This window comes from Cyrtonyx montezumae, unplaced genomic scaffold (assembly GCF_038088225.1).
Source record: "Cyrtonyx montezumae isolate F1298 unplaced genomic scaffold, pur_monq_1.0 scaffold_10, whole genome shotgun sequence".
Classification (NCBI taxonomy): domain Eukaryota; kingdom Metazoa; phylum Chordata; class Aves; order Galliformes; family Odontophoridae; genus Cyrtonyx; species Cyrtonyx montezumae.
Genome location: NW_027071826.1, coordinates 41,735,440 through 41,759,846, shown reverse-complemented (window position 1 = coordinate 41,759,846; position 24,407 = coordinate 41,735,440). Strand labels below are relative to the sequence as shown.

The window sequence follows — 24,407 nt, the reverse complement described above, 5'->3', positions numbered from 1 at the left end:
ATTCCTTTCAAAATACCTGGCATTGTAATGGATCCCCTCTATTTTCTTTCTTATGGTAAAACATCCTTAGTGAAGCATAAAGAAATGCATCTTAGGATAATTACTGCAGGTGAGAAATATATATATATATATATAATATGCACTAAAAAAGCAATTTTCAAATTGAGGTCTGTAGACCTCTCAGTGTTCACGGATTTGAGTGTTCAAGAAGGATAGCCCAAAAGTTCACATTCACTAAACATGGATCTCTCACTGGGAAACTCTTAAGGCATAAGAGATCAAAGCAGCAAACTACTGCCATATGGAACTAGTCAATATAGATCTGGCTGACAGCCTGATTTCCCTTAGGATTTCTTTCCACACGTGCAGCCGTCCAAGCTGAGGCCCAGTGGCCAACATAAGCCAAGCTTTGGTGTGAGTTCTGTATCCCTATTTAGTGAATAGAGCTTGTAGCAATCTCACTTTCACAGTTTGAGCCTGTGCTTCCCAGATCTAGCCTGAAAATTCAAACAAATCTGTAGTAAAATGACACTACAGTTGTAAGCAGGAACTCGGAATACCAGTAAACACGTCAAGCAACAAAATCAAAGTAAAAAGAGAACACAGGTGACTCAGAGCTGCACCTAAAAAAGCATTCTGGCATCTTACCAACTGCATCTCTTCCTACCTGTCTTCTTCAATGGAGTTCTTATACAAAGATAAGACCAGAAAACACCAGAAAGAGCAACATTTGAGAGTGCACCTGTGCAAGGTCACCAAGCTGAAGCAACACCATGGCAGCCTCAGCTACACAGTGCTGAGAGCACAGAGAGCACAGCCTTAGTCAGAGCTATGGAGATCAAAGCATCCCATGTGCTCCTCAGCATCGCCAGTGCAATTAAAGTCCTGACATTCCCAGAACTCAGCACAGAGGTTACAATGGTAAATTTTCCCACATGACACGCAGCAAGCTTCAGGTCCACTTTAATGCCCTGCTACACCACCAGTGCCCTGCTGACATCTGTTATTACTGTCCTTGTCAGAGGTTTATTTTGAACTGAACTAAATAAAGCTGGCGTGTCTTGGGAAAACATTCCTTTCATTTCTGACTTCCATCATCCCATGCTTCAGGAAGGACTGTTTAACAGCCCAAAGCCCTCATGCAGCAGCAAGAGCAGGCAGAAGCAGAAGCCTTTAGGTTGCCTTGGCATGAGAATGGCACCAGGTGGTTCTCACTGGCATGGAAGCTTTGCATGTTTCTTTCACTTTGCCTTCTGTTCCTATAGCCTACGTACAGTGTGTGGGTGGAGAAAGGGAGGGGAGCAATGGCTTTTTGAACATCCATTCTCTATTCTCAGCTCCTCCAAGCCAATGGCAGCAGAAAAACAAACAAAATAAAAAAACAGAGCCTGAAGTAGGGCTGGGTCTGGCCAGGAGCACAACAGCACTGGGGCTGCAGATACTGCTTGGCTTCCCTAAAGAAGGTCATTGCCTACTTGTGCACAGCAGAATCACAGAATCATTAATGTTGGAAAAGGTGTTTAAGATCACCAAGTCAAACCCCCACAATGCCCACAGACCACGTCCCTCAGTGCCACATCCACAAGGTTCCACAGCACCTCCAGGGACAGTGACTCTAACCACTTACCCCCCTGGGCAACCTGTGCCAGTGCATCACCACTCTTAGCGAGAAGAAATGTTTCCAGATATCCAACCTGAGCTCCCTCCTTCAGTAATGACATGCAATAGATGGCTAGAGAGTAAGCAAAACTGTGAACTGAAGTGTTTGGTGGTCACCCATAGGGGTTCCTTCACCTGCTTTTGCAGACCAGGTCAGAGAACATGGTCTGAGCTACAAACCCAGCATTATTCCTGACCAAAGATTTGGTCAGACAGCAGAAAACCACCCATGTGTCACACATCAAGAGGGGCAATCTGCACCTTAAAAAATTAGTGTGAAACTCACTTAGAATCTGCTAGAGAGATTGAAGGAAGGAAAAGTGTGCCCTTTACTTCATAATGAAAAGAGTCACAGGGGAAGATGCCTATTGCCAAGAACGCCATGGATCATTACTGCCTTGCCCAGAGAAGCAGTTATGGGTACCCTCAGGTGTGGGATAGATACCAGTGAAAGAGCTGTTCCATTGGTTTTGCCCTTGCACCTCAACACCTTGTGCAATATCCTGGTAAGGATTATGTGCCCCATGGCAAAGAAAAAATGGTACTATCTCACTGCTTAGCAAAAATGTTGCCCTAAGCAGGAGGTTGCCTTGTGAGTGGCACCAACCACTCTCACGACAGAGGGGCAGCTTAGATTGCAACTTGACACGCACAGAGAAAAACAATGCGTGTTTTGGGCAGAATAGCGATATGTGCTTCCTAAGTTAAGAAGGGTGGTGGTAAATCTGGAGGAAACAAAAAGGGGAAGAGGAAGAAAGGAGACGACTAGAAAAGAAGGGGGGGGGGGGGGAGAGAGAGAGAAGGAAAAAAACGGGGAAAAAAAGAAAAAAGAAAAAAGAAGAAAGAAAAAAAAAAGTAGGAAAAAAAAAGAGAAAAAATAAAATAAAAGAAGTTTTAGAAGCAGGAGCCGGAATCCTGGTGCCGAAGCCAAAAGCAGGCGTGGGAGGAGAGGGGCTCCCCCCTGAGCCGTTGGGGCGCGGGTTCGCGGCCCGGCCTGGCCGGCCGCCGGCTGCTCCCTTCGCAAGATCGCGCGGGGCCAATGGCAGCGCCCAGCTCTGCGGCGGGAGGGCCGGGATTGGTGCAGGGGCTCTGCTGATCCCCGTGGAAGCCTCACCGGTACTGAATGGAGGGGGATGCTGGGGAGGCGGGGGGGGGGGGAAATGGGCCGAGCTTGCCTCAAAACGGAGCTATGTGCGAGGAGAAAGTACATCAGTGAGGGAAAACGTAGCCTAGGGGGCACTTCGGAGCCAACGACGGAGCTGTCGGAGCCGGGCAGCGAGAGACAAAGAGAAGGGAGGACATGAGCAGAGGAAGCGGGGGAGAGCCGGGGATCAGCTGAGCTAAATCGGGCACGGGAAGCTCGTCCCGCCCGCACAGCCTCGAGCCCCGCGTATCGAGAGGACAAAGCATCGGCCGGCCCCATGGGGAAGGGGGGCGAGAAAGGAGAGGAGTCCGAGGAGTGCAAGCCGCAGATCCGCTCCTACACCTGGGAGGAGATCCAGAAGCACAACCTGCGGACGGACAGGTGGCTGGTGATAGAGCGGAAGGTGTACAATGTCACCCAGTGGGCGCACAGGCACCCGGGCGGCCAGCGGGTCATCGGCCACTGCGCCGGCGAGGATGCCACGGTAAGGACACGGGGCTGCTCCGGGCTCCGGCACAGCCCCGCGGGCACGCAGCGCCCGCCCCTCTCCCCGCACATGGGCGATACCCGCCGGGCGGCATCGGGAGAGGCTCTGCTGCGTGGCTTTGTCTGCGTCCGTGCGGTGCCGGCAGCTGGGGATTCGTGGGCCGAGGGTCTTCCCCTGGTTTAGGGCGTGCAGAGGTCCGCGCGCTGTAAGGGTTAAGCCCGGCCCCTGCTTCGCGAGCGCTCTGTTGCGGAGGTGAGCTGAACAAGGCGCCGTTCAGCTTTTACCCAGGAGAGAATTCTCCAGAGAATTGTGTTACAGGTTTCTACAGGGGAGGGGAAGAAAAAAAAAAAAGTTTGCTGCTGCTACAGCTGCTTCTGGGCTGCGCGGCTGGATTGTTTCAGACGCCTCTCGTGTTTCAGCAATTAAGACAAAATAGAAAAATAAAAAGAGGGCGTGGGAACAAATTGGTTTACAGATTGCTGTCTGCCTTTTCCCATGTAGCGTTAGCTGCTGGTCTGCCGCAGCTTTAACACCTGAACAAGAAGGCTGAGTGTGCAACAGAATTACTAACATTACTAACGCTTTCCTTCGGTCTCCCTCTGCCTGCGGCTATTCCCCGCTCGTTTCCTGGAAGCACTGAGATGCATCCTGTTCTTGTCCGGTTCCAATTATTGCCCCAAATGAGTAGCTTTCTGCCTCAAAAGGAAAGGGGTGGGGCTTTCTCTCTGCCGCACAAGCAGCGAGCTCTTCTGATGGCTTCCTATCCCTGAGAATTCACTGCAATTCCTCCACAAGGAACCAAAAAGCGTCTGCTGTTGCATTTGTCTCTGATCTTTGCAAGGCAGACTGAAAGACAGGGTTGCGTCTCCGCTGCCAGCTCCTTCTCCCCAGCATAGCATCCCTCTGCACTCAGAGAGCACTCCACGAGGGCACGGCCTGAAGGGTACTCTGAGATTGCCTGGAGCACTAACACAGAGTTGGCATCTGTTTTCCAGCTTCCCCATGGTGAATAACATTTTACTGCCAAAACATCTCCTGTATCCAGAGTGAGAAAGCTTTGGCCTTGAGCCTGTCAGGCCTTTGCTAAGAAGTTTCATTTAGAGTTGCGTGATCTCACAAGCGGGAGAGCTCTGGAGGAGGAAAAGGCAGTGGTAAAGATTCAGCTCTTAAATAGTTTCCATCTTCCTGGAGTCCTTCCTTCACACTTCATGCAGCCCAGCAAACGTGCCCCAAAGCAACTCCAGCTGCTTCTCCATTTGTCTTTTACCAATACTATAGGTGATCAGTTTTGTCTATCTATCCCAGACTGCCCACAGACAGACTCACTGCACTCTGCATCCACATCAGGGCCTTTACAACAAGCCAGTTGGTGCTGTGTGACCTAATTCATCTTTTGGTGCTCGCAGGACAGCTGATAGTTTGCTCTCATGACAGCTCTTATGCTCAGCACACTCAGGTGCTGCTGGTTGGGCCACAGTGCTCAGGACAGCATACATATGAGTTTCCCCTGCTAGTGCCAGCAGTCACTCACTTTAGGCTGTACCTCAGCACAGTGATGCAGCACACCAATCTGGGACAGGGACAGCCTATTGTGGCACAACATTGTGGACAGCTGCCTTCAGGAAATGAATAAGGCTTAGAATATGTCCCAGCACCTTGCAGCATCTCTGCTTTAGAAGATGTTCAAGAATGCAAAAGAGCACCTTTGCATTGACTGCACTAAGTACTTTGATGCTTGGATACAGCTCATAAGCCAATAAATAAAACTCTTCTTTCCCCACTAAAAGTGGCTGGACAAATTCTCCCTTCCCACAAGACATTTGGATTATGACTGTGTTCTAAGATGCACAACTGCATTTCTGACCAGTTCCAACCTTTCCTTTTCATCCAACCCAGAAAGAAACAAAGCTGTTAAGTTCAGAGATGGAGGAGAGCTCTCCCTAGGAATGTCGTGACACGTTTAGAAAACCTTTTTGCTGTTGTCAGGGCACCCTTGGCTAGACAGCTCTCACTCCTTACATGCCTCCTGCTGCAGAATTTCTGTGATAAGAGTATTATTCCGAAGCTCAACCCAAAGTCCTAGAATGAGGTGAAAGTTTACATGGACTTTGGTGCACTTTGGAACCAAGGTTGTTGGCTGGGAATTTGGAACTCCAGAGCCAGCTTATGAATGGAGGTCAGCTCCCAGCAAGGTCGGCTAGACACAGTGAGCGTGTTCTGATCTGTCCTTCCCGTTTATCATAGAATCATTAGTGTTGGAAAAGACCTATAAAATCACCAAATCCAACACCCAGCCCACCCCCACCATGCCTGCTGACCTCAGTGCCACATCACGAGAAAAGGGGACTTATAACCACAGAAATCATTAGCCGAGGTGTCTGACGAAGTCATAACCCCATATTTCTTTTAACTATCCTCCCTTTTAAATCATGGGCCTTTTGGCCTCCATGAGATCCTTTGGTTTGCTTCCATGAGGAATGGAAGATAGAAAGCTTTCCCCAGGTGTTATAGGATCTCAATAGAGGAGGAGCACCGTGAGCAAAATAAAATAAGCTCCAAATGAAGTTGGAGTTCTTATGCTGAAGACCATCTCACAAAAGAAAACTGTGGCTTAGTGTGGCAAACTTATCATGGAATCTTTACAGCTCTTTGAGGTGAACTCTGCTCAAATCAAATACGCTATGAAAACAGAAGTTCAACCCCCCTCTCCTGAATGGCCTTCAGGCAGCAGACTTTCATAGGTATTTATATCCTAGTGGGGATTCGTACACATTCCTGTTGGCCTACCTTTCAAGGGAATTAAGCAGGATTTAGGTGTTTAGTTGCTTAGGAAATTTCTTGGGTTGTCTTTCTCTGCCTCTCTAGACATCATCCTAGGCTTCAGTGTTTACTTCCCTCTGAATCAGCAAATTCATCAGCCTCCAGCAGAAGGCTTCTCTGGTAGAAACATAGAATCATTTGAGTTGGAAGGGGCTCTTCAAGGCCACCTGGTCCAATTGCCCTGCAGTGAACAAGGATACCGACAATCAGGTGCTCAGAGCCTGATCCAGCCTGCCTTTGAATGCCTCTATGTATGGAGCTTCCACCAGTATAGAAATACCACACTGAATGGAGATGACACCTCTCTTTCACAGTAACATGAGGGAATCTGCTGCAAGGAAGGACAGTGCTAGATATGTGCAGGAACAGAACAATGGGCAGGAAGCAACAGCTACTGCTGAATCTCACTCCTTTTTCTTCTCCAGGATGCATTCCAGGCCTTCCACATCAATCCCAGCTTGGTTCAGAAGTTTCTCAAGCCATTACTTATCGGAGAGCTTGCACCAGGGGAACCCAGCCAGGACCGAGATAAAAACGTGAGTATTAGTGAACTGGGGTTTATTATGGACAAGTGCCACCAGTTTTCCCTCTAATAAAGTCATCCAGGTAGATTATAAAGGAGCCTTCATTCAGGCGGCTGAGACCAGTACCAGCAAAGCTCTGAAGAACAACCACAATTATTCTACAAGTGGTAGGAGCAGTAGGGACCCATGGGTGAGGAGAAACATGTCCCATTTCAATGGCTGTGCTTCAGGAGCAACAGCCCAGGAGGTATCGTTTCTATCCACTACATATCCTCAAGCCATTTCTGTACCCCTCCCAGACAGTTCATTCATTCACTATTCAGGCACTGTGCATGACATGACTAGTTCTTGCTAAAAAAACCCACCTTCATTCCATCCTGTTGTTTATGGCTGGCCACAACCATTGGTATATTTGTATTACTCAGAACGGAAGAGATGATGCCAATGGCTCTCTGCTACTTGTAATGCTCATTCAGACAAGTCACCAAGTGCAACTCCCAACACAGCAAAGTAGTGCTGGCTCACAGCACGAGGCTCGAGTTACTCTGCTAGCTCAGAGTGTGAAGGGTCAAGACACAGACTCAGACCAGCCAGGGTATTTGCTCTTAGGAAAGCGCTATGGAAAGCTATAATAAAACTGTATCCTTCCTTACTTCTGGTGGAGCCAAACAAAGGACGAAATAACCAAAGTCCTTTGCATGGAACCTAGTCTTCCTTGGATGCATTCAGACTTGCTTACAAACTGCATGCTGTGTCTCGCATGTCCATTTTGCAGTCCCAGCTGGTAGAGGATTTTCGGACCCTGAGGAAAACAGCAGAAGACATGAACTTATTCAAAGCCAGTCCTTTGTTCTTCTCTCTTTACTTGGCCCATATCATTGCAATGGAAGCATTGGCTTGGCTAATGGTTTCATACTTCGGGACTGGCTGGATCACAACTCTCATCCTCGCCTTCATCCTTGCAACTTCCCAGGTAAGAAGTAGTGAGCACAGAGATACTAGTTGCCCACATTTAGTTCAGAGGAGGTCAGCATGTGCTGAACTTTTCTAGACCCATCCAACATTCTCAACATGTCAGCCCCATGGCACCTTCTGGCTACTGCTACACAGTGGTCATTATGCTACATACATTTTTCTTAACTCCTGTGCCTTTCCTTCTCCAGGAGATGGAGGCAGTGGCCTTTTCTCCCTGGTGACAGTGGCAGAACCCGAGAGTATGGCATGGAGCTGCATTAGGGGAGTCAACTTAGGGGTCAGAAAAAGGTTCTTCATTAGAAGGTGGTGGGCACAGACCTGAACTGCTGGAGTTCAAGGACTGTTCAAACACTGCTCTCAGACAGGGGTTTGGATTTTGGGTGGTCTTGTGTAGAGTCAGCTCAAGGCTCTACACAACTCAAGGAGTCAAGGATCCTTGTGGATTCCTTCCAACCTGTGTTATTCTGTGTTTCTACAATTCTATGCTCCCCTCCAGAACCAAAACAGAGATTTTTCACCTCTTCAGTTCACTCTCTCCCGTCTTTCTCATGCTTAGAACTTGCCTTCTGTCTCTATTTTCTTTTATGCTCAACTCTGTTTTCAAGCAGCTATACAACTAATTTACTTCCATTTCAGGCTCAGGCAGGTTGGCTGCAACATGACTTTGGACACCTTTCTGTCTTTAAGAAGTCTTCCTGGAACCACATAGTCCACAAGTTTGTGATTGGACACCTGAAGGTAAAAGTTCTTATGGACAAAGGGGTCAGTGGAAATAGCTGCAGTCACTTTGACTGTATCAAAACAGGAACTTGCATCTCTCAGTCTTTCTATAATGAGCAGATGCGGAGAGAATTTTCTGTTTTAAAAACAAACAGTAGTTTGGGTATAATCAGAACTGCACTGTTTTAGTGCAGCTACCACTAGAGGAGCTGTGCTTTTACATGCATTAATTCCTTGTTCTTGTATCTACTCAGGGTGCCTCTGCAAACTGGTGGAACCATCGTCACTTCCAACATCATGCTAAGCCCAACATATTCAAGAAGGACCCAGATGTGAACATGCTGCATATTTTTGTCCTTGGAGAAACTCAGCCTATTGAGGTAAGGCAAAGTGGCTAAAAAGTGGAAAACCGCTGTCTTTAAAGACATCAGAGAACACCATTCTAAAACAGAAATTTGCTGGTTTTGCTCGACCCACTTACAAGAGTGCTAAAAAAGCAAATGCTTTTCCCAGGGACTTCATATGTCTATTGAGGTCTCTTGGGAGTTACACACTCCCAGATATTGGGTTGAAGAGCAGGATTGTCTGTATAATAGCCTATCCATTTCCTATATATATCCTAGGAAATATTACTTGGGGATAGCTGAGAAAAAGCAATACACAAGGGATGGTAGAAAGCTGTTCAAGAAAACTTCATTCAGCTGTACTGAAATATCAACTTGAGGGGAAAATATGGTGTTTCTAAGTACTTTGCCAAAAATATTTCAAAACTGATCTTCCACTTCCACAGAAAATATCTTTGAATATTTTGGACAACGTCCTCATACTGGAACATTTGCCATGCATGTGGGAGGATATTGCTTGCATAGAAACAGGAGGACATCTCTGTGGGCTCCTTGTTTGTTTGTTTATTTATTGAGGCAATATCTGTGGAGACTTTGACTCAATCTGAGGGCTTAAGCCAGCAAAGCTGAGCTGAATGTTCAAGGCGTACAGAAACTTTCTGCATGTATAAACTAACTGCAAATGACTGCACTCTTATCTCACTCTAGAGATCTTCCACCATCAACTCATCTTGAAATAAGTATTTTATGCAAAGTCCAAGAGCGAAAGCCAGACCAACTGTGAATTTCTTGGGTTACACCAAATTAATGCAGTCATCTGTTAGAACAGGTTTCTTACATTAGCTGTGTCCCAACATGTTGCACACTGTTAGGCAGTTAAAGTGTTTTGATTCAATCTGTCTTTCTAGAGCCAAAATGCTTAGAATTTCATAAAAACCTACACATAGAAAATAAACATTTGGTCTTTAAAAAAAATTGAACAAATATTTCTAGTTAAAAGCAGCAGCAATAACTGCAACAAAATGATCTGCAGCAAGTACAACTCAGGCAAGTACAAAATGAAAAAGCAAATGCTTAATCAGCCAGCTTTTATCCTATTAAGAAAGTAATCCCAGAAATACATTGTGGACATACACACTGGTAAGTAGATACATATACAGAATATATTGCACACAAAGTATTTTCAAGATGCTGAAATGTCTCTTGCATGTGACTAAAATGAAAGTCCTCTTCTGAAGCATAAAGAAAGACAGTGTCTAGAAAATATAAATCAGCATCTAGCTCTTCACCGTGTTGGTACTTCCCATTGGAAAATATTGTGCTTGATAATTGGATTTTAAAGTAAACTGTGGTCTACTTAAAGGAAAAACTGAAGACACTCCATTCTCAGGATGAGAATGCCAACGACACTTTAGCATGGTTTGAGAGCTGGCACACTGGAAATTCATTGGGCACTCCAGTCCCATGCTCAGCACTCAAGATCACCAGGAAAGCTCTCTCTGCTGTCTGTCCAAAACATTCTGTCATGGAGATTAATGGGGAAGTTTCAACTGTTTACCAGGAATTACAGGGAAAAATTCAAGTCCTTTTCTGTCAGTCATAACTAAAGAGACCGAATTTGACCAAATTTGTCTTTGGAGGAACACGTCTGTATCTGCTGTGTGTAGGTGAACCATGGTAACACAGCAGTTGGTGCATAACAGCTCTCAGGGACAGCACACTACTTCCAATCACATCAAACTAGCAACACAGGCATTGTAGACTTAAATACACCTATATAACTTCCTGTGTTAACTTAGGGCCGCACTAGTTTTTCCACTGTTGGTAAAGTACAACTTTACAAACCTCTGACAGATGGCAAGGCTCATGGGGCTGATGGCTGCAGAAATCAGAAAGAGCTGGTGGCTGGAACATTTGGGTGGAAGATTAGCCAAGGTTCAGCACCTTTCTCTGCTAATGGTATCCTACCTAAGAACTTTCCAGAGGTCACACTTCGCTATGCCTTAGAATAATAAATGTTGGAAAAGACAGCCAAAATCATGTAGTCCAACTGTCGAAGTCTTGCCTTGGTGTTGGTGATTTTGGAGAAAGGACAGTTCTAAGCACAGCCATAACCCAGGCAGGATGAGCAGAAATGCATGAAAATGCCATCAGGTTCACAAATGCAATGAGACTATCAACATCAAGACAGGAGGCTTTAAAAAGGAATTTACACACAGAAGAATTATGAAGTCAGGATATTTATCCATAATAAAATTCTTTCTAGCTTTGATGGTGTGGAAATTTGGTCAGAACTCTCCAATCAATAAAGAAATAATGCAGATGATCCTCTCTTACACCTGGGCACTATTGTCCAAAACTGATCTTTCTCAACTTTGTCCCACAGTACGGCAAGAAGAAGCTGAAGTACCTGCCTTACAACCACCAACATGAATACTTCTTCTTCAGTGAGTATCTGCCCTGTGCTCCTCCTCTTTCCCTTTGGTCAGGGGAACTGAATTTCAGTTCAGTTTCCAGCCCTACTGTGTTAACAGAGCAATGCATAAGTCTCAGCTCATCTTTCCCTTCCTAAGACATACCATTCATGGGACTGAAGATCTGTGCAGGCCTCAAAATCAATTCAGTATATTCTCATGGATATCCAAGCATCTTTAGCATTACCAGCATGTCTATAGAAAGTAAAGCAAGCAGTTGAGACTGGGAACTAATCTCTGTGTGAGGGGCTCAATGGAATACCTTCATGTGATGAGTCAAGATGGACAGGTGTGAACCAGAGCCTCCTTCACAGAGAAGTCACCTGTCCCTGTCACCAGCACATCACTTCTTTTACCAGTGCTAGGCAGACTTCCCCAAAAAGAGTTTCTAAATCATCAGCTCGCTTTCATGTCACGCACTTTTCTGCCTCTCTGATGTCCGAAACATTTCCCTTTGCTTTGCAGTCTTCCCACCTCTGCTCATCCCTGTGTATTTCCAAATCCAAATCATCTCAACCATGATCAAGCGCAGGTTCTGGGCGGTGAGTGACACATTCCCTCAGTCTCTGTGGGGTCTGAAACTTGAGTAGGGAGAGAGGCCAATGGTCTCTCCAGCACAAAAGACCTGGCAGAGGGTGGGTGGGAAGGGATTGCACTTTACTTTACTGATGAACTGATGTCCCTAATGTTACCAGCAGAACCACATTGTATGAAATAAGCTAAGAGGTGTCTCATGTTTTCTCTCTTCCTGTAGGACTTGGCCTGGGCCATCAGCTACTACATGCGCTATTTCATCACATACATCCCATTCTATGGCACTCTGGGATCCCTATCTCTCCTCATGTTTGTCAGGTAGGAGATAAAGAACCACCAGTCTTGGGCTACCCAAGCTCCAGCTCTGCGGTGGCCCACAGGCTTTCCTCACTTAGGTTCTCTGCAGTCATTTACCACACAGTGTATTATTTTCTTGGGTATTCCTACCACTTTGCTTCCTTCCCATCATTTCCCAGTTCTACCTCCTCACAGCAGAGCTGGGTCTGGTGCTCAGGACCTTCCTCAGCCCTTCAGATGGTTCAGCCAGGATTCTTGTTTCTTTCCTCAGACCCCATTCTCACACACCACCCAATCCCAACACTCATGTATTTTCCACACTGTCCAAGGCCTAACCTTTCCATAGTGCCTCAGGCAAAACTCTTCCCAGCTCACTTGGAAGCTGCCTCATGAGCCCTCCTGAGAACCAGAATGGTAATGCTCCTAACTTCTCCCATGCTGAATAGCTCATGTCCTGTACACTACACATGCACATCATTGCTTCTACACGGAGGTCAGTGCCTCAGAAATTTGTTTCACACCACAGATCAGTGCTCCTGGTAGATCACTCCAAAACTACCTCTCAGTGCTCCTTACACCAATGGAGAAATTCTTTTGTGTGTTGATTCTGACTGGTCTTCTGCCCCTTTCTTTTTACCAAGCCCCGTGAGGAGCTTCTCTTGATTATTGCTGTATGATAGATGGGTGGAAAGTTCACTGAGAGGTCTGAAAACATGATCTACAATCATGGGTTGCCAAAATGAATCAGACATGGCAGGGTCAAGAAGCTTACTCACTGCACAGTTACACTATTCCAGATGGTAGCACTGAATTTGTTTTCCTGTTTTGCATGTAGTATCTGCAGCTCTCTGGCTAACACCAAAGGATGGCATTTAGTCCCACAGTCAGCATAAGTTTTAGGAAAACATTTCATCAGAGTGAAAAACATATTGTAAAAAAAAAAAAAAAAACATGTCTTCTAAATGAAAAGAAATGACGGCAGATATGCAAAATCCTTCACTAAATCTGAAGTCTCGCCTCCAGAAAATGTAACATCACTGCTCATGATTTAAGTTTTCACAGCTACAGAGCACTTTGGTCCTGTTTTTTTTGTTTGTTTGTTTGTTTTTTAATATAAACTTCAAAAGATAGACTTCTGTGTAAATGGGTAGCCAAAACTTTTATCTGGATTCAACAACTGACAAGAATTGACCTAGTATCTCCAAAAATTTTTCTATTTTGATCAATCTGAAAATACAAGATGAAGAGTATTCCCCTTGCAAAATTGTTTCCAGTCCCTCATGAAGGTTCAGCAGGAGGTGGTTCCCTGTTACTATAGTTCTGTTATACTCGAGTCAGTAAAAGAAGAGCCCTGGGAGCTTTAGAGAACAATGCATCATTGTAGTCAGCTCTCCCATAGCTCAGAGCAATAAGGATATTCAATGAGGCTCACCACTCTCAATTTAAAGACGTAAAGCATGAAGTTAAATAAAAACATTTCATTTTGTTTTGATCCCAGATATATGAGTAAAAAATTGAGACTGTTAATGTCAAGTGTCAGCTAATTAGAACAGTCTTATTCATCCTCTGTAGGACAGATGAAAGTACTGGAAAAACAAACGATCAAAATCCAGACTTCCAAACAGCTCTGAGATAGCTCTGTTTAATTAGCTAACCCCAGTCAGTGATTTTATGAAATTACTGCTGGATCCATTATAGTGATTGCTGAAATTACTGATGAAAGCAGAGCATCAGATCATCTGCTTTTTCTAGACTATAAGCTTGTTTTCTGAAAAGGGATGCCTCTGAACAACTGCTTGGCAACATACATCTCAGTCTCAGCATAGTGAAAAAGCTTTGGGTAAACAGAAGGGCGTTCCTTCATTGGATAAATAGAAGTGCATTTCTGTAGACTGTTCTCCAGAGGATAAAATCGTAGTTTACACCACTGGCAATAAACAAGCCAATCTCAAGTTCAGAATTCAGAACGATGGTAGAGTTACAGAGAGAACAAAGAGAAACTGAGAGCCCCAGAGTGCTAAATCTGACAACCAGAATGTTAACACCACTAAGCAGGTGGACTTTGGAACTGTTGTATATCCAGCAAGCAACTGGAAAGAAAATCAACTCAGAATTTCTAAATTGTGGCTGCTTTTTCTCAAGCAGTTGGATTATAGAATCACAGAATCATTAAGGCTGAAGAAGACCTAAGATCTCCAAGTCCAACCACCAGCCCATCCCACTGAACACATCCCTCAGTGCTACATCTCTACAGTTCTTGAGCACCTCCAGGATGGTGACTCCACCACCTCCCTGGGCAGCTTGTGCCAGTGCAGCACTGCTATTTGGAAAATAAATTTTTCCTATTGGTTCTCTTCAGTATTACATCTTTATTTAGAGAAAGAAAAATTAGCAGGAAAGATCGATCCACTCCTGAGGAAGGAGAAGGATAATTGCATTAGTTCCAAAGGCATAAAGAGAAAAAGAGAAATTCATTGCAGAAGTGATTCCCTATGGTTTCAATAGGAAAAGGTTTACATTTAGTTTTGTATCTTGGGGAAATATTTTTCTCATGTGCAGTATGCCCTGCTGCTCCCTGCATACACCTCAGAACCTGGTCTGCAATCTGAATTGTTTTGTCTCTATGTTTCTGAAGGTTTCTGGAGAGCCACTGGTTTGTGTGGGTCACTCAGATGAATCACATTCCAATGGATATTGATTGTGAGAAGCACAAAGACTGGCTTAGCTCTCAGGTAATGGGGAGGGAAAAGAATACCTCTGATTCCACTCACCCCAAACTGGATTAGAAATGTACTCAAAGTGTACTCAGAGTGGCTGGATTACCATATAATCCATAATAAATAATTACCAAATAATCCAATAATAAAGATTTTAGAATTACAGTATCGTTAAGGGTAGAAAAGACATCTAAGATCATCTAGTCCAACCATCTACTGATTCCCACCATTTGTTTTCCCCGAAGTCAGTGGTGCTCATTCAAGGTATGGAAGTCCAAACTTCTGTATTGAGTTTGATAGTCAGAAGGTTATATTTTGTTTCTTCGGATCTGAAGCAGTATCAGGTGCACACATGGTATATATAGGCATACACATATGAGCAAATAAATCCCTCAACAGAAATTCATCTACTGATGCTAAATGATACTTCAAACCAACATGCTATCCCTGTGCTGAAAACACATCAACTCCAGTTAAAGAAGGAACTTAGTGTATTTTTAAAGTTTGCAGTTTTCTAATGGAATAAGGTCTGCAATGAAGATGTACTGCTTTCTACATATAAATCTCTTGAATGCCAGGTCAGACAAATTCACACCCTTTATTTGTGGTGATCCAAGTCTCATTCAGACCTAGAGGATAATGACAGCAACTTTGGCACTGTCTGTATGAATTCTGTATAACTGAACTGAGAGAAGCACAGGCATACTGGACAACAGCTAGTTGGGAATAAAAGTAGGCTTCCTGCACCTATGGTGTTTTCTTCTCCAGTTTCCCATCCTGATACTGTTGTTAACCATCTGGTCTCCAGCTAGATAGGCTGAGATTTAGGACCCTGTCCTTGGGCTGATATGTCACCAAACATGACTATCTCCCTGCATTGTTCCTTGATCACTGTTTAAACCTGTGTGGCATTGTCAGCACAACAGCTGATAGCAAGCCCTGGCTGAGGATTAAAGCTTCCTATGCTGCAGTCAGCATTCTCAGAATGGCAACCTACATAAGTGACTGCTCATAGTAGAGGAAGACATTTATTGTTTTCCAGCTCCTGCCACAGGTAAGAGGAGCTTTGTGTTGATTTTAGGGTGACTGATTCACAGCTATGAGGGTCACTAACATTCACAACTGCTTTCTTGCCTCCACAGCTGGCAGCCACCTGCAATATTGAACAGTCCTTTTTCAATGACTGGTTTACCGGGCATCTGAACTTTCAAATTGAGCACCAGTGAGTATGGACCCAGTATCATTTGGCCATTATCAGGTTGTCACAACACTGGACTTGTGGCCAGGGATAGTCTGCTGAAAACATATGTGCGAGATAAGACAGAATCCCAGAGAAGCGCAGGTTGGAAGGGATCTCACAGATGATCTGGTCCAAATTTTCATGGTAAAAGCAGGCCCTACACAAGATTGCCTAACACCTTCTCTAGTCAAACCTTAAGAATCTCAAGTGTTGAGCCCACCTCATCCCCAGGGAAATTATTCCAGTGATTAATTGTTTTCATAGTGAAAGATTTTCCTCTTACATTCAATTGGAGTCTCTTCTTGTGTAACCTTTACCTATTGCCCCTTGTCCTTCCCATGTGGTGCCCTGTAAAAAGTGTCTCCATCTTCTGTGTAGCCACCTTTTAAATACAGGAACACAGTGATGAGGTCTCCCTGAGCTCTGCTTTCCTCCAGGCTAAACAAACCCTGTTCTCTCAGCCTGTGGCAGACTCTGATAATCTCAGTGGTTCTTTTTTGGAGGGTGGCTCTCTCTTCAGAGATGTCCACTTCTCCTTTGGAGCACTACCATATTCCAAGCAAAGTCAGTCCCAAACTGCAGGGGGGTCATTGTCACTATAAGCACAGCATCTTTCTCTCATGCTACCTGATACTTCAACTTTCACTCCCACAATTTTGTGTTTTAGCTAAGTCATTGGTACAAAACTACAAGATACAAATGCTATGGATTTGGATACCAAAGCTGAAGAAGTTGTCTTAGGGTACATTTCAGAAATTTCCTCTCTCCCTAAATAAAAGGGCTTCAGTGTTTTATGGCTGGAGACAGTTGTGTGGGACTGTACATGCTGCTGATAGCAGATTTCAGGAAGGGTGTTGAAACCAGGGCAGTTTGTTGTCAGTGCATTTAGAGTAAAGCTGACTGGTTTGTACGTCAGCTTAGGATATCCCTCTGAACAGTACAGGGCAAGGCAATCCCAAGTTCTTTACCTGCTTCTGTGTTCCATGAGATAGAAAACAGAGCCACTGATAATTCAGTTTGGCAAGAAACAATTAGTACTGCCCAAAGAAAATGGGTAGCTATCTCAATAGAGCAAGGCTGCTTCCTCTCTCCTGCTTCTTTTGCATTGCACTTGTAGCATCTTCTCCTGCATAAACTGACTTCTATTGTCTCTCTTGAACACAGCTGTGTTCTGAGGCCTGACAGAACAGCAGGAGAATCAGTGTATTCTGTTTTCACAAGCCTCCTTGAAACAGAGTACTGTAAAGCGTGGATTTCTCTCTGCCTCTCTTTCTTTTGTCTACTGGTACATCTCAAGAAGGCATTAATAATTGGCCCCTATGAGAAGGTGGATGGAGATACCCATCCCTTGGGGTTAGTCTCTAGAGTTTTCTCAGATTTGTTTTCTCTTTCTCTATTCAAGCCTGTTCCCAACAATGCCACGGCACAATTTCTGGAAAATCAAACCTTTGGTGAAGTCATTATGTGCCAAGTATGGAGTCCAATATGAAGAGAAGTCTCTTGGAAAAGCATTTGTTGACATAGTTGGGTAAGGTTCTTTTAGTACCATCAGCAGCTTGCAATTCAATGTTACACAAGCATCCTATCATTTCTACTACAGGGAATTCAGGACACCATAGACCTTTGAGAAATAGCATTTTTGTAATCTGGTGTCACTTGAGTGATAACCTTACCTTCACATCATAGCCCAAGAAATACCTGCAGAAACATTGCTTTAGCAGAAATGGCACAACCACACAGCCCCACAGATGTAGTGGACCAATGCCAGATTACAATTGGCATAGGAGTGAGGAGATGCTTCACTACATCATTTTGGGTGGACATAATTGCTGCCCCCCAAAGCTGCTTCTGCAACTGGAGCACTTCTATCAAAGTACTTTGACTGGTCACTTTGGGAGACCAAAGAGCAAAATAGGCAGCTCCTGCAGCATTCGGAAGAAGGATATTTTGTGGGGTTCACGCTTAGGCTCAGTAACAAGAGTTCTGCTCTGTAGAAACAGAATGACAGAAGTTCACAAGCCAAGCAAACCTCTGTCCATTTTCTTTCCCCAGGTCACTAAAGAAATCTGGAGATTTATGGCTGGATGCTTACCTCTACAAGTGAACATGAGTCTTAATGGGGAGGTGTGAGTCACCAGGAGGGATGGGGGTGAGGGGGGAGATCACATATGTGTCTTTTACTATCAGAATTCAGTCTACTTCTATGTGCACAATTTGAGGGGAGTTTCCTGTCTTGTAAACTGCTACTGGTATGAGCTCAGGCAACCTGTTACATCTAGACAGATGTAAAATACACTTGGCACAGCCTTCAGAGAACGAGACCCAACGCACAAACGGATGAGTGGGAGAGAACAGAGAGAAGCATCTAAAAAGCAGACATTTAGCTCTCCATCGTCTCCTCTCTATTCACTCATTCTCACTCTGACTAAAGCACATGAGCCCCTGATTCACACACGCAACTTGTTAGGCTTCAGCAAGCCCAAGGACAATACTAGGACATCCATGTCAGCTCTGCTGCAGGAACCTCACCCCACGGGGCCCGGCAGCCATACGCTGTGGCTTTCAGTTCTGCCCATAAGCAAAGCATACTAATTGCCCATCAATACTGTGTAACCACAAATGGTTTTTTCACCTGAGCAGAGCTTCAGCAACACCCAGTTCTGCCTGTCCACACATGCCCAGCAGAAACCAGGGCTGCTTCTCTTACCAAAGGTCTGGGATGTGTGCCCTGCTCCTGAGACAAATCAGCAAAGAAAATGGGTTCATTCTCTAGGAGGAGGAGCTCCCCAACCACTCAGCCTGACCCCAGGCCCTATGGGGAGGTGGCTGAAGGCAGAACTGACCAGGCTGTGATAGTGATGTGAAACCTCCCATTAAAACATCTTACAATTTCCTTAAAACTCTATTCTCTGTACGGTATCAGATAGGCAAAACCCATGACTGGTTTAACCAGAGGATATAGCTGAACAGCTTCCAGATCGCTTCCATGCAACCTGATTGCAAGCCCACCCCAGGTAAATCAAACCCTGTGGATTAACCTGTAATACAGTGGAAGAGACAGATTATCTACAATAAAGAGCCATAGTTTCAACAGCAGTGCTTGGTTACAACAGCTTTCCCCGGCTCCAAACACATTTCCTAGAACAAAAAGGATGCTCTAGTTATTAGGCAATAACTTTGCACTTATTGCATTGCACAACACTGAAATTGGATCCTAACTTTCAAACCATCAATGCCAATAAAATCTCACAGAAATCAGCAAGGTTCTGCATGCAGAAACAACTTCAGAGCTGTGGCTATACACTTCCAGAAAATATGTATTGTCACCTCCCTCTATGGAAAATTGGATGAGATTTCTATGCTTGCAGACAGGAAATTCATAGGTAGGTCTGTAACTTAACCTAGCTACTAATATTTCAGATTTATGAAGGGCTTATTTTCAAGTTCTTGCTCACCCCTCACCTGAATATCACAATGAATTGTTAAGATTAAAAGTTACTCCAGGTTATTTGAAGCTTGAACAGAATGTGAGCAATTTTTATAGTTGATTTCTAATAGCACAAGCAGTGATGTCCTTCTGGATGCTGTAACTCCTCAAACAGGTAGTAATGGGCTAGTCCAGAATTCTGAGCAACACTGCTAAGTATGCCTTAATATGTCCATCTGTTTTCAACTCCTCAAACGGGCATTTTTCTTTCCAAGACCTTAGCACAAGATATCAAATGGAAGAAAGAAGGGACAGAAGAGATCTTAATATTTAGCTGTTTTCCGATGACTTCCCTCTTTTAGACCCTGGAAACTCTCGTTTTCATACAAATTGTGCAGCTGCTTGTATCCAGAAATAAAACCTGTGTAATGCTATCGTAAGAAGCGACTTCCAAGCAGCGTGTGCTGTTCTTGCTGCTGCAAGATATAAAGGTCTCTTTTTGCAAAGAACAGATCACCAGCCCCTTGTAGTGCATTCTTTTAATTGTTGTGCTTATATGTTCTGAAATTTTGTCTTGTGAAAATGCAAGAAGCTTGTTACCTTCCAGGCAAAGCCTCACTGACAGCCTTACTCATGTATTTTCTCTCCTTCCCTCCAAAAAAAAAATCCCAGCCCACCATCTTGGGACACCAACTGTTTCACATGCAGCTTAATGTTTAAGTTCTCCACCCATTAACTCAGTCAAACACAACCCTGGCAAAGAGCCCTGAAAGCCTAGAGAAATCTACCATGTTAAATGATCGGTAGCATCAAAGTGAAATCTGAAATACAGATGTTCCAGAAGCTTCAGTAAAATTGCAAACTTAGCTCACCAAAGGATGCAAAGTTCACATGACCTTTCTGAGCTCTGTTCCCAGAGCAAAAAGTTTCCCTTTGTAGGTTCCAATTAGCCATCAAAATTATATAAACATTGACATCTGTGCACAGTTTTGCTCCAGCATTCTGAAGACCAAAGCTAATCCTGTGAAACAGAATGAGGTGAAAACATACATTTTTTCTCTTCACGAAGGCAATTTGCGTTGCAAATACACACCAAAAATCTCTCAAACATGCCTGGAGCCTGCCAGGGCTTGCAGACAAACTCACCTGAACCACATCATTGGCTATAGGAACACTTGGCAACGTACAGAGGTTGCAAGTTGGAAACAGCATTTGTTTCGGTCAGATGATGGAGGAATAAGCAGCAGAGGGCTGGCTTGCTTCTCTTCAGTCACACTAGCAGGGATTGCCACTGAAGTTGAAGGAGCGGCACGTGCAGAAATGTTTAGAAGAGAAAGGCATCAACTCTGGGCAAGAGATGTGCACATGTATTGAAAGGAGTAGCATAGAGCTGGAAGAGACACAGGAAAGGAACAGACAGTGTGGAAAGACAAATACTAAGGAGGTGGACAGAGAAGAAAAGGCAACTTGAAACCAGGTGCCCCACATTCCCCCATTAATTACTAGTCTCTGATTGGCCAACAGCTGAGGTAGGGACACTGGTTTTGCACAGATGCCCACAAAGTGAGAAGAAACCAGCCCCCACAAGGCAGATTAAAAGCAGCCATGTCTCAATCACGGCCTCTTCCAGCAGATGCTTTCCTACGAAAGCCCTCCTAACTGACTCCTAACATTTCAAGTGTTCCTTAGTAATTATTAAAACATCAGACCTACATTCCTTATAGGACAGCTCCTTTTATTTCATTCTTAAAAAAAAAAAAAAACCCTCAAAATATTTTTTCCAGTGTATTCTGTTGCTCATTAAAATCATAACTATTAGTTGACCATAAAAATGCTTTCTGTGTTTTCTTCAGTCACATCCAGAGTCACGGCAGTGTCTCAGTGGAAAATCCCTTTTCCACTGTGTGGGGTGAAATGACTTTTATGGCACTGACAACAGAGAGATGTCTTTGCAGCCTTCACAAATCCCAGAACAATAGCAGTGTTTACCCTTGTCTTGGGAACCACCACCAAAAGAAGTTTTTCCATGTAAAAAGATTGGCCCAAATGTTCAAGCTCAGTCTCCAGGCACTTCTAGGAGGCAGGTAAGATCAACATGGATACAGAAACTTCTGTAGAAGCTTCCTGCAGTTTGTCAAAACTCACTTTTTCTGCCGATTAATGGCTCTCCCAGTGGTGCAGTAGGCAGCTTGCTAGTGGCTGTTCTAGTGGGCAGCGTGGTCCAACAGAGTCAGTGGGCTTTAGACAGCCCAGAGGCTTCCACACAACATCATTTAATGGAGCTGGGAGCTTGTCCTTGCAGATAAACCTATCTCAGCTGCATTGGCAGCTGCAGAAGCACACAGAAGACAGAGACAATGAGTAGGAATCACATAGGCTGACCTAGATCTTACAACACGAAGTCAGGGAAGGACAGTGTTTGGTTATCTGCTATTTTCTATCAACACAGTTTTCCAGAGTACACATTAATTGCTTCATAGGTAAACTAATTCTGCACAGAAAGCATTATATGAGAAGTCATAGAACTCGAAAGGGAAAATGACCCTACCTTGCCTCATAATCAGGACTTCTATTTGATCCTAAAGTAAACACATTCCCTTAATTCAAATTGAAACTCTTACACACACAAAAAAAAAAAAAAAAGAAAGAAAGAAAGAAAAGGAATATTGCAAATTGATATATCACTTCCCTTTCCTTCTTGGTACAACTGTTCCCAGAACCCCCAAGCATCCCCAACATAACATAGCTCGAAGGGGAACAAGGGCCCAGCCATTCTGAGCTCATGTCCTAGATTAAGATGCCTACACCCAAATAATGTATGACAGTCATACAAAAACACTTCCTGATTTTACTCAGAGCTCTATTCAATTCTATTTTAAACTGCTTAGTGACCTAAGAATAGGGAGATTTGTAATTGGCAAGATCTAAAAAGAAGCCCTCATCCATTAGCAATATTGCTTTAAAAAATCTCTTTTTGATTATTCTGTAAAGGCCGAATTCCAGATATCTCAGAAAACAGCGTACAACTCTGGACAGAGAACCATCATCTGCTTGAAAGCTGCATTATCAGAGGTAATAAGTGAAAAATGCAAAATTTCAAAACTCAAAGGCAAGCTGTAAAGTGAATCATCCACCCATGATATATCCAACACTGCCATAGAACAGAGCTGTTTGTCATCACACAACTTTCCTTTACATTGTATAGTGATGGCAAGAAACTCTACACAATAATTCCACCATCCTGGAAATTTCTCATACTGGGGCTTGAGAGTCTAGAGGGTTCTTTCTCATCTTCAGAAAGGCATTTTGAGACATACCAGTTGTTTAGCAATCAGAAGTCCTTTTCCATCACAAGTGTGTGTTTTCAGATGCACTGTAATCCCCTGGCACTGGCACTGGCAAAATCCCATAATTTAGCTGAAGGCTCATCATTTCAGCCAGAGCATGAGCCCCAGGGTGCTCTAGCAAGAGATAGCAGCAACATTTTGCAGAACTCTGACTAAATAATAAGCCCCCTCTAATGGAGAGAAGAAGGGCTTTCAGAGCATGGAGTCAGTCATGCTGCTCTGCATCTTGCTGAGGTGGAACCCTCACCATGCAGATGAATTAATGGCACAGGGAAGAAGAGATCATTACAAAAGTTCCCATTTGTGTACAGAGGTTAATATTCTCACATTCCACTTGCTGACAAATTTAAGATGGGTGTGGACAAATACTGACCAGAAAGAACATGAGAATAATTACACCAATAAGAAGATAACCTCTTTTTTTTCCTTTTTTTTTTTCTGAGTGAGAAATATACTGAACCTGAATATACCACTGAGATTGTAGTACAGGTGAACGAACTTTTCTACAACAGAATCTTCCCTACATGGCTTATGAACCGATTCATGAATTGTCTAAATCCACTTCATTCCCTTTGTCAACAGCAGCGTGCTCAAGCTGAGAATGTGAGTCACATAAATAGTTTAACCTAAAAACAATCTGCTGTAATCCTGAACAAAGACTGCAGACACTCACTTCTGCATGACTTTATAGGAAAATCTTAGCGATATTAGTCCAGTAATCCAAAGATATTGAAAAATAGCTTCAATGTATTTACTATGTACTACTCTTTTCCCTTTAAATATAACGTAAAATAGCAATAGTGTCGCTTATATGGAAAGCTAAGCTTGTTTCCTGAAACATATTGGTGTGAAGCTGCTGATTATCCATCTGACACATAAGTCCTTATGGTAACAATTGCTGTGTATGCACAGCAATATAAAATTGAACTATAACATTAATAATATCCAACATTTTGTCTTCAGTGTTTTTCTGCGCTCATTGGAAAAATGGACTCCTTCTGACCCCTGCAGAGATAGCTTGATTGCAAAGGTGAGGAAGCTCCACTGATGTGAATGGTGACTTAAAGATGGTGTGATTTTGTAGCAGAGCTCTCTCACCCAGCAATAACAACAAATGTCTGAATGTCAGATGCAGCTCAGGTCAAGCCAAAAAAGACTAAGAAGACTAAGGAGAAACTTAAGACTTCTGGGAAACAATTGAGAAAAAGGTAAATGGAAAGGATCTTCACCCAGAGCACAACTCTTGCCTGGAGCAAAATCCTTAGTACAGATAAATGTGCATCCTATTGGCCAGGTGCTAAATTTATATGACTCTAAGAAGGTTAATCACAGTAATTGCTTGTGCTTGCACATGTCCACGCTGATATGGGTGTAGTTGTTTTTCTTGTCTGGTTAATTTAACTTACTTCGGTTATTATTCAGATCTGTTGAGAAGTCTTATGTAAGACAGAGGAACCATACAGCACTGCCTTTTCTGTGACTTTGTACTACTGTCATCATGGACAGCACAAAGCCAGAGACTCTGTGCATGGGTCTAGATTCATTCATTCTAGCAGCATTGCACCTTTCACATCCCTGCAGAAATCAACAATTTGCCTGAAAGCAAAATGTCTGGGCTTTAATACTGCAGCACGAAACCACCCTTGATCTCGGTTGGACAAAACCTCTTTTCCCCTATGTTCTGTTTCCTTAATTTCC

At 43.9% G+C, this 24,407-nt stretch overlaps 1 protein-coding gene across 1 annotated transcript; it reads left to right on the top strand.

Annotated features, from left to right (window-relative positions):
- The first annotated feature begins 2,817 nt into the window (after positions 1 to 2,817).
- On the top strand, positions 2,818 to 19,246 carry LOC136060512 (acyl-CoA 6-desaturase-like). The gene is made up of 12 exons (XM_065755104.1): positions 2,818 to 3,287; positions 6,536 to 6,646; positions 7,410 to 7,607; positions 8,246 to 8,347; positions 8,584 to 8,709; positions 11,060 to 11,120; positions 11,613 to 11,689; positions 11,902 to 11,999; positions 14,614 to 14,710; positions 15,838 to 15,917; positions 17,338 to 17,463; positions 17,988 to 19,246. Exons 1-12 carry the CDS (start codon positions 3,081 to 3,083, stop codon positions 18,037 to 18,039), a joined length of 1,335 nt encoding a protein of 444 aa, XP_065611176.1. The 5' UTR covers positions 2,818 to 3,080; the 3' UTR covers positions 18,040 to 19,246.
- The last annotated feature ends 5,161 nt before the right edge of the window (positions 19,247 to 24,407 follow it).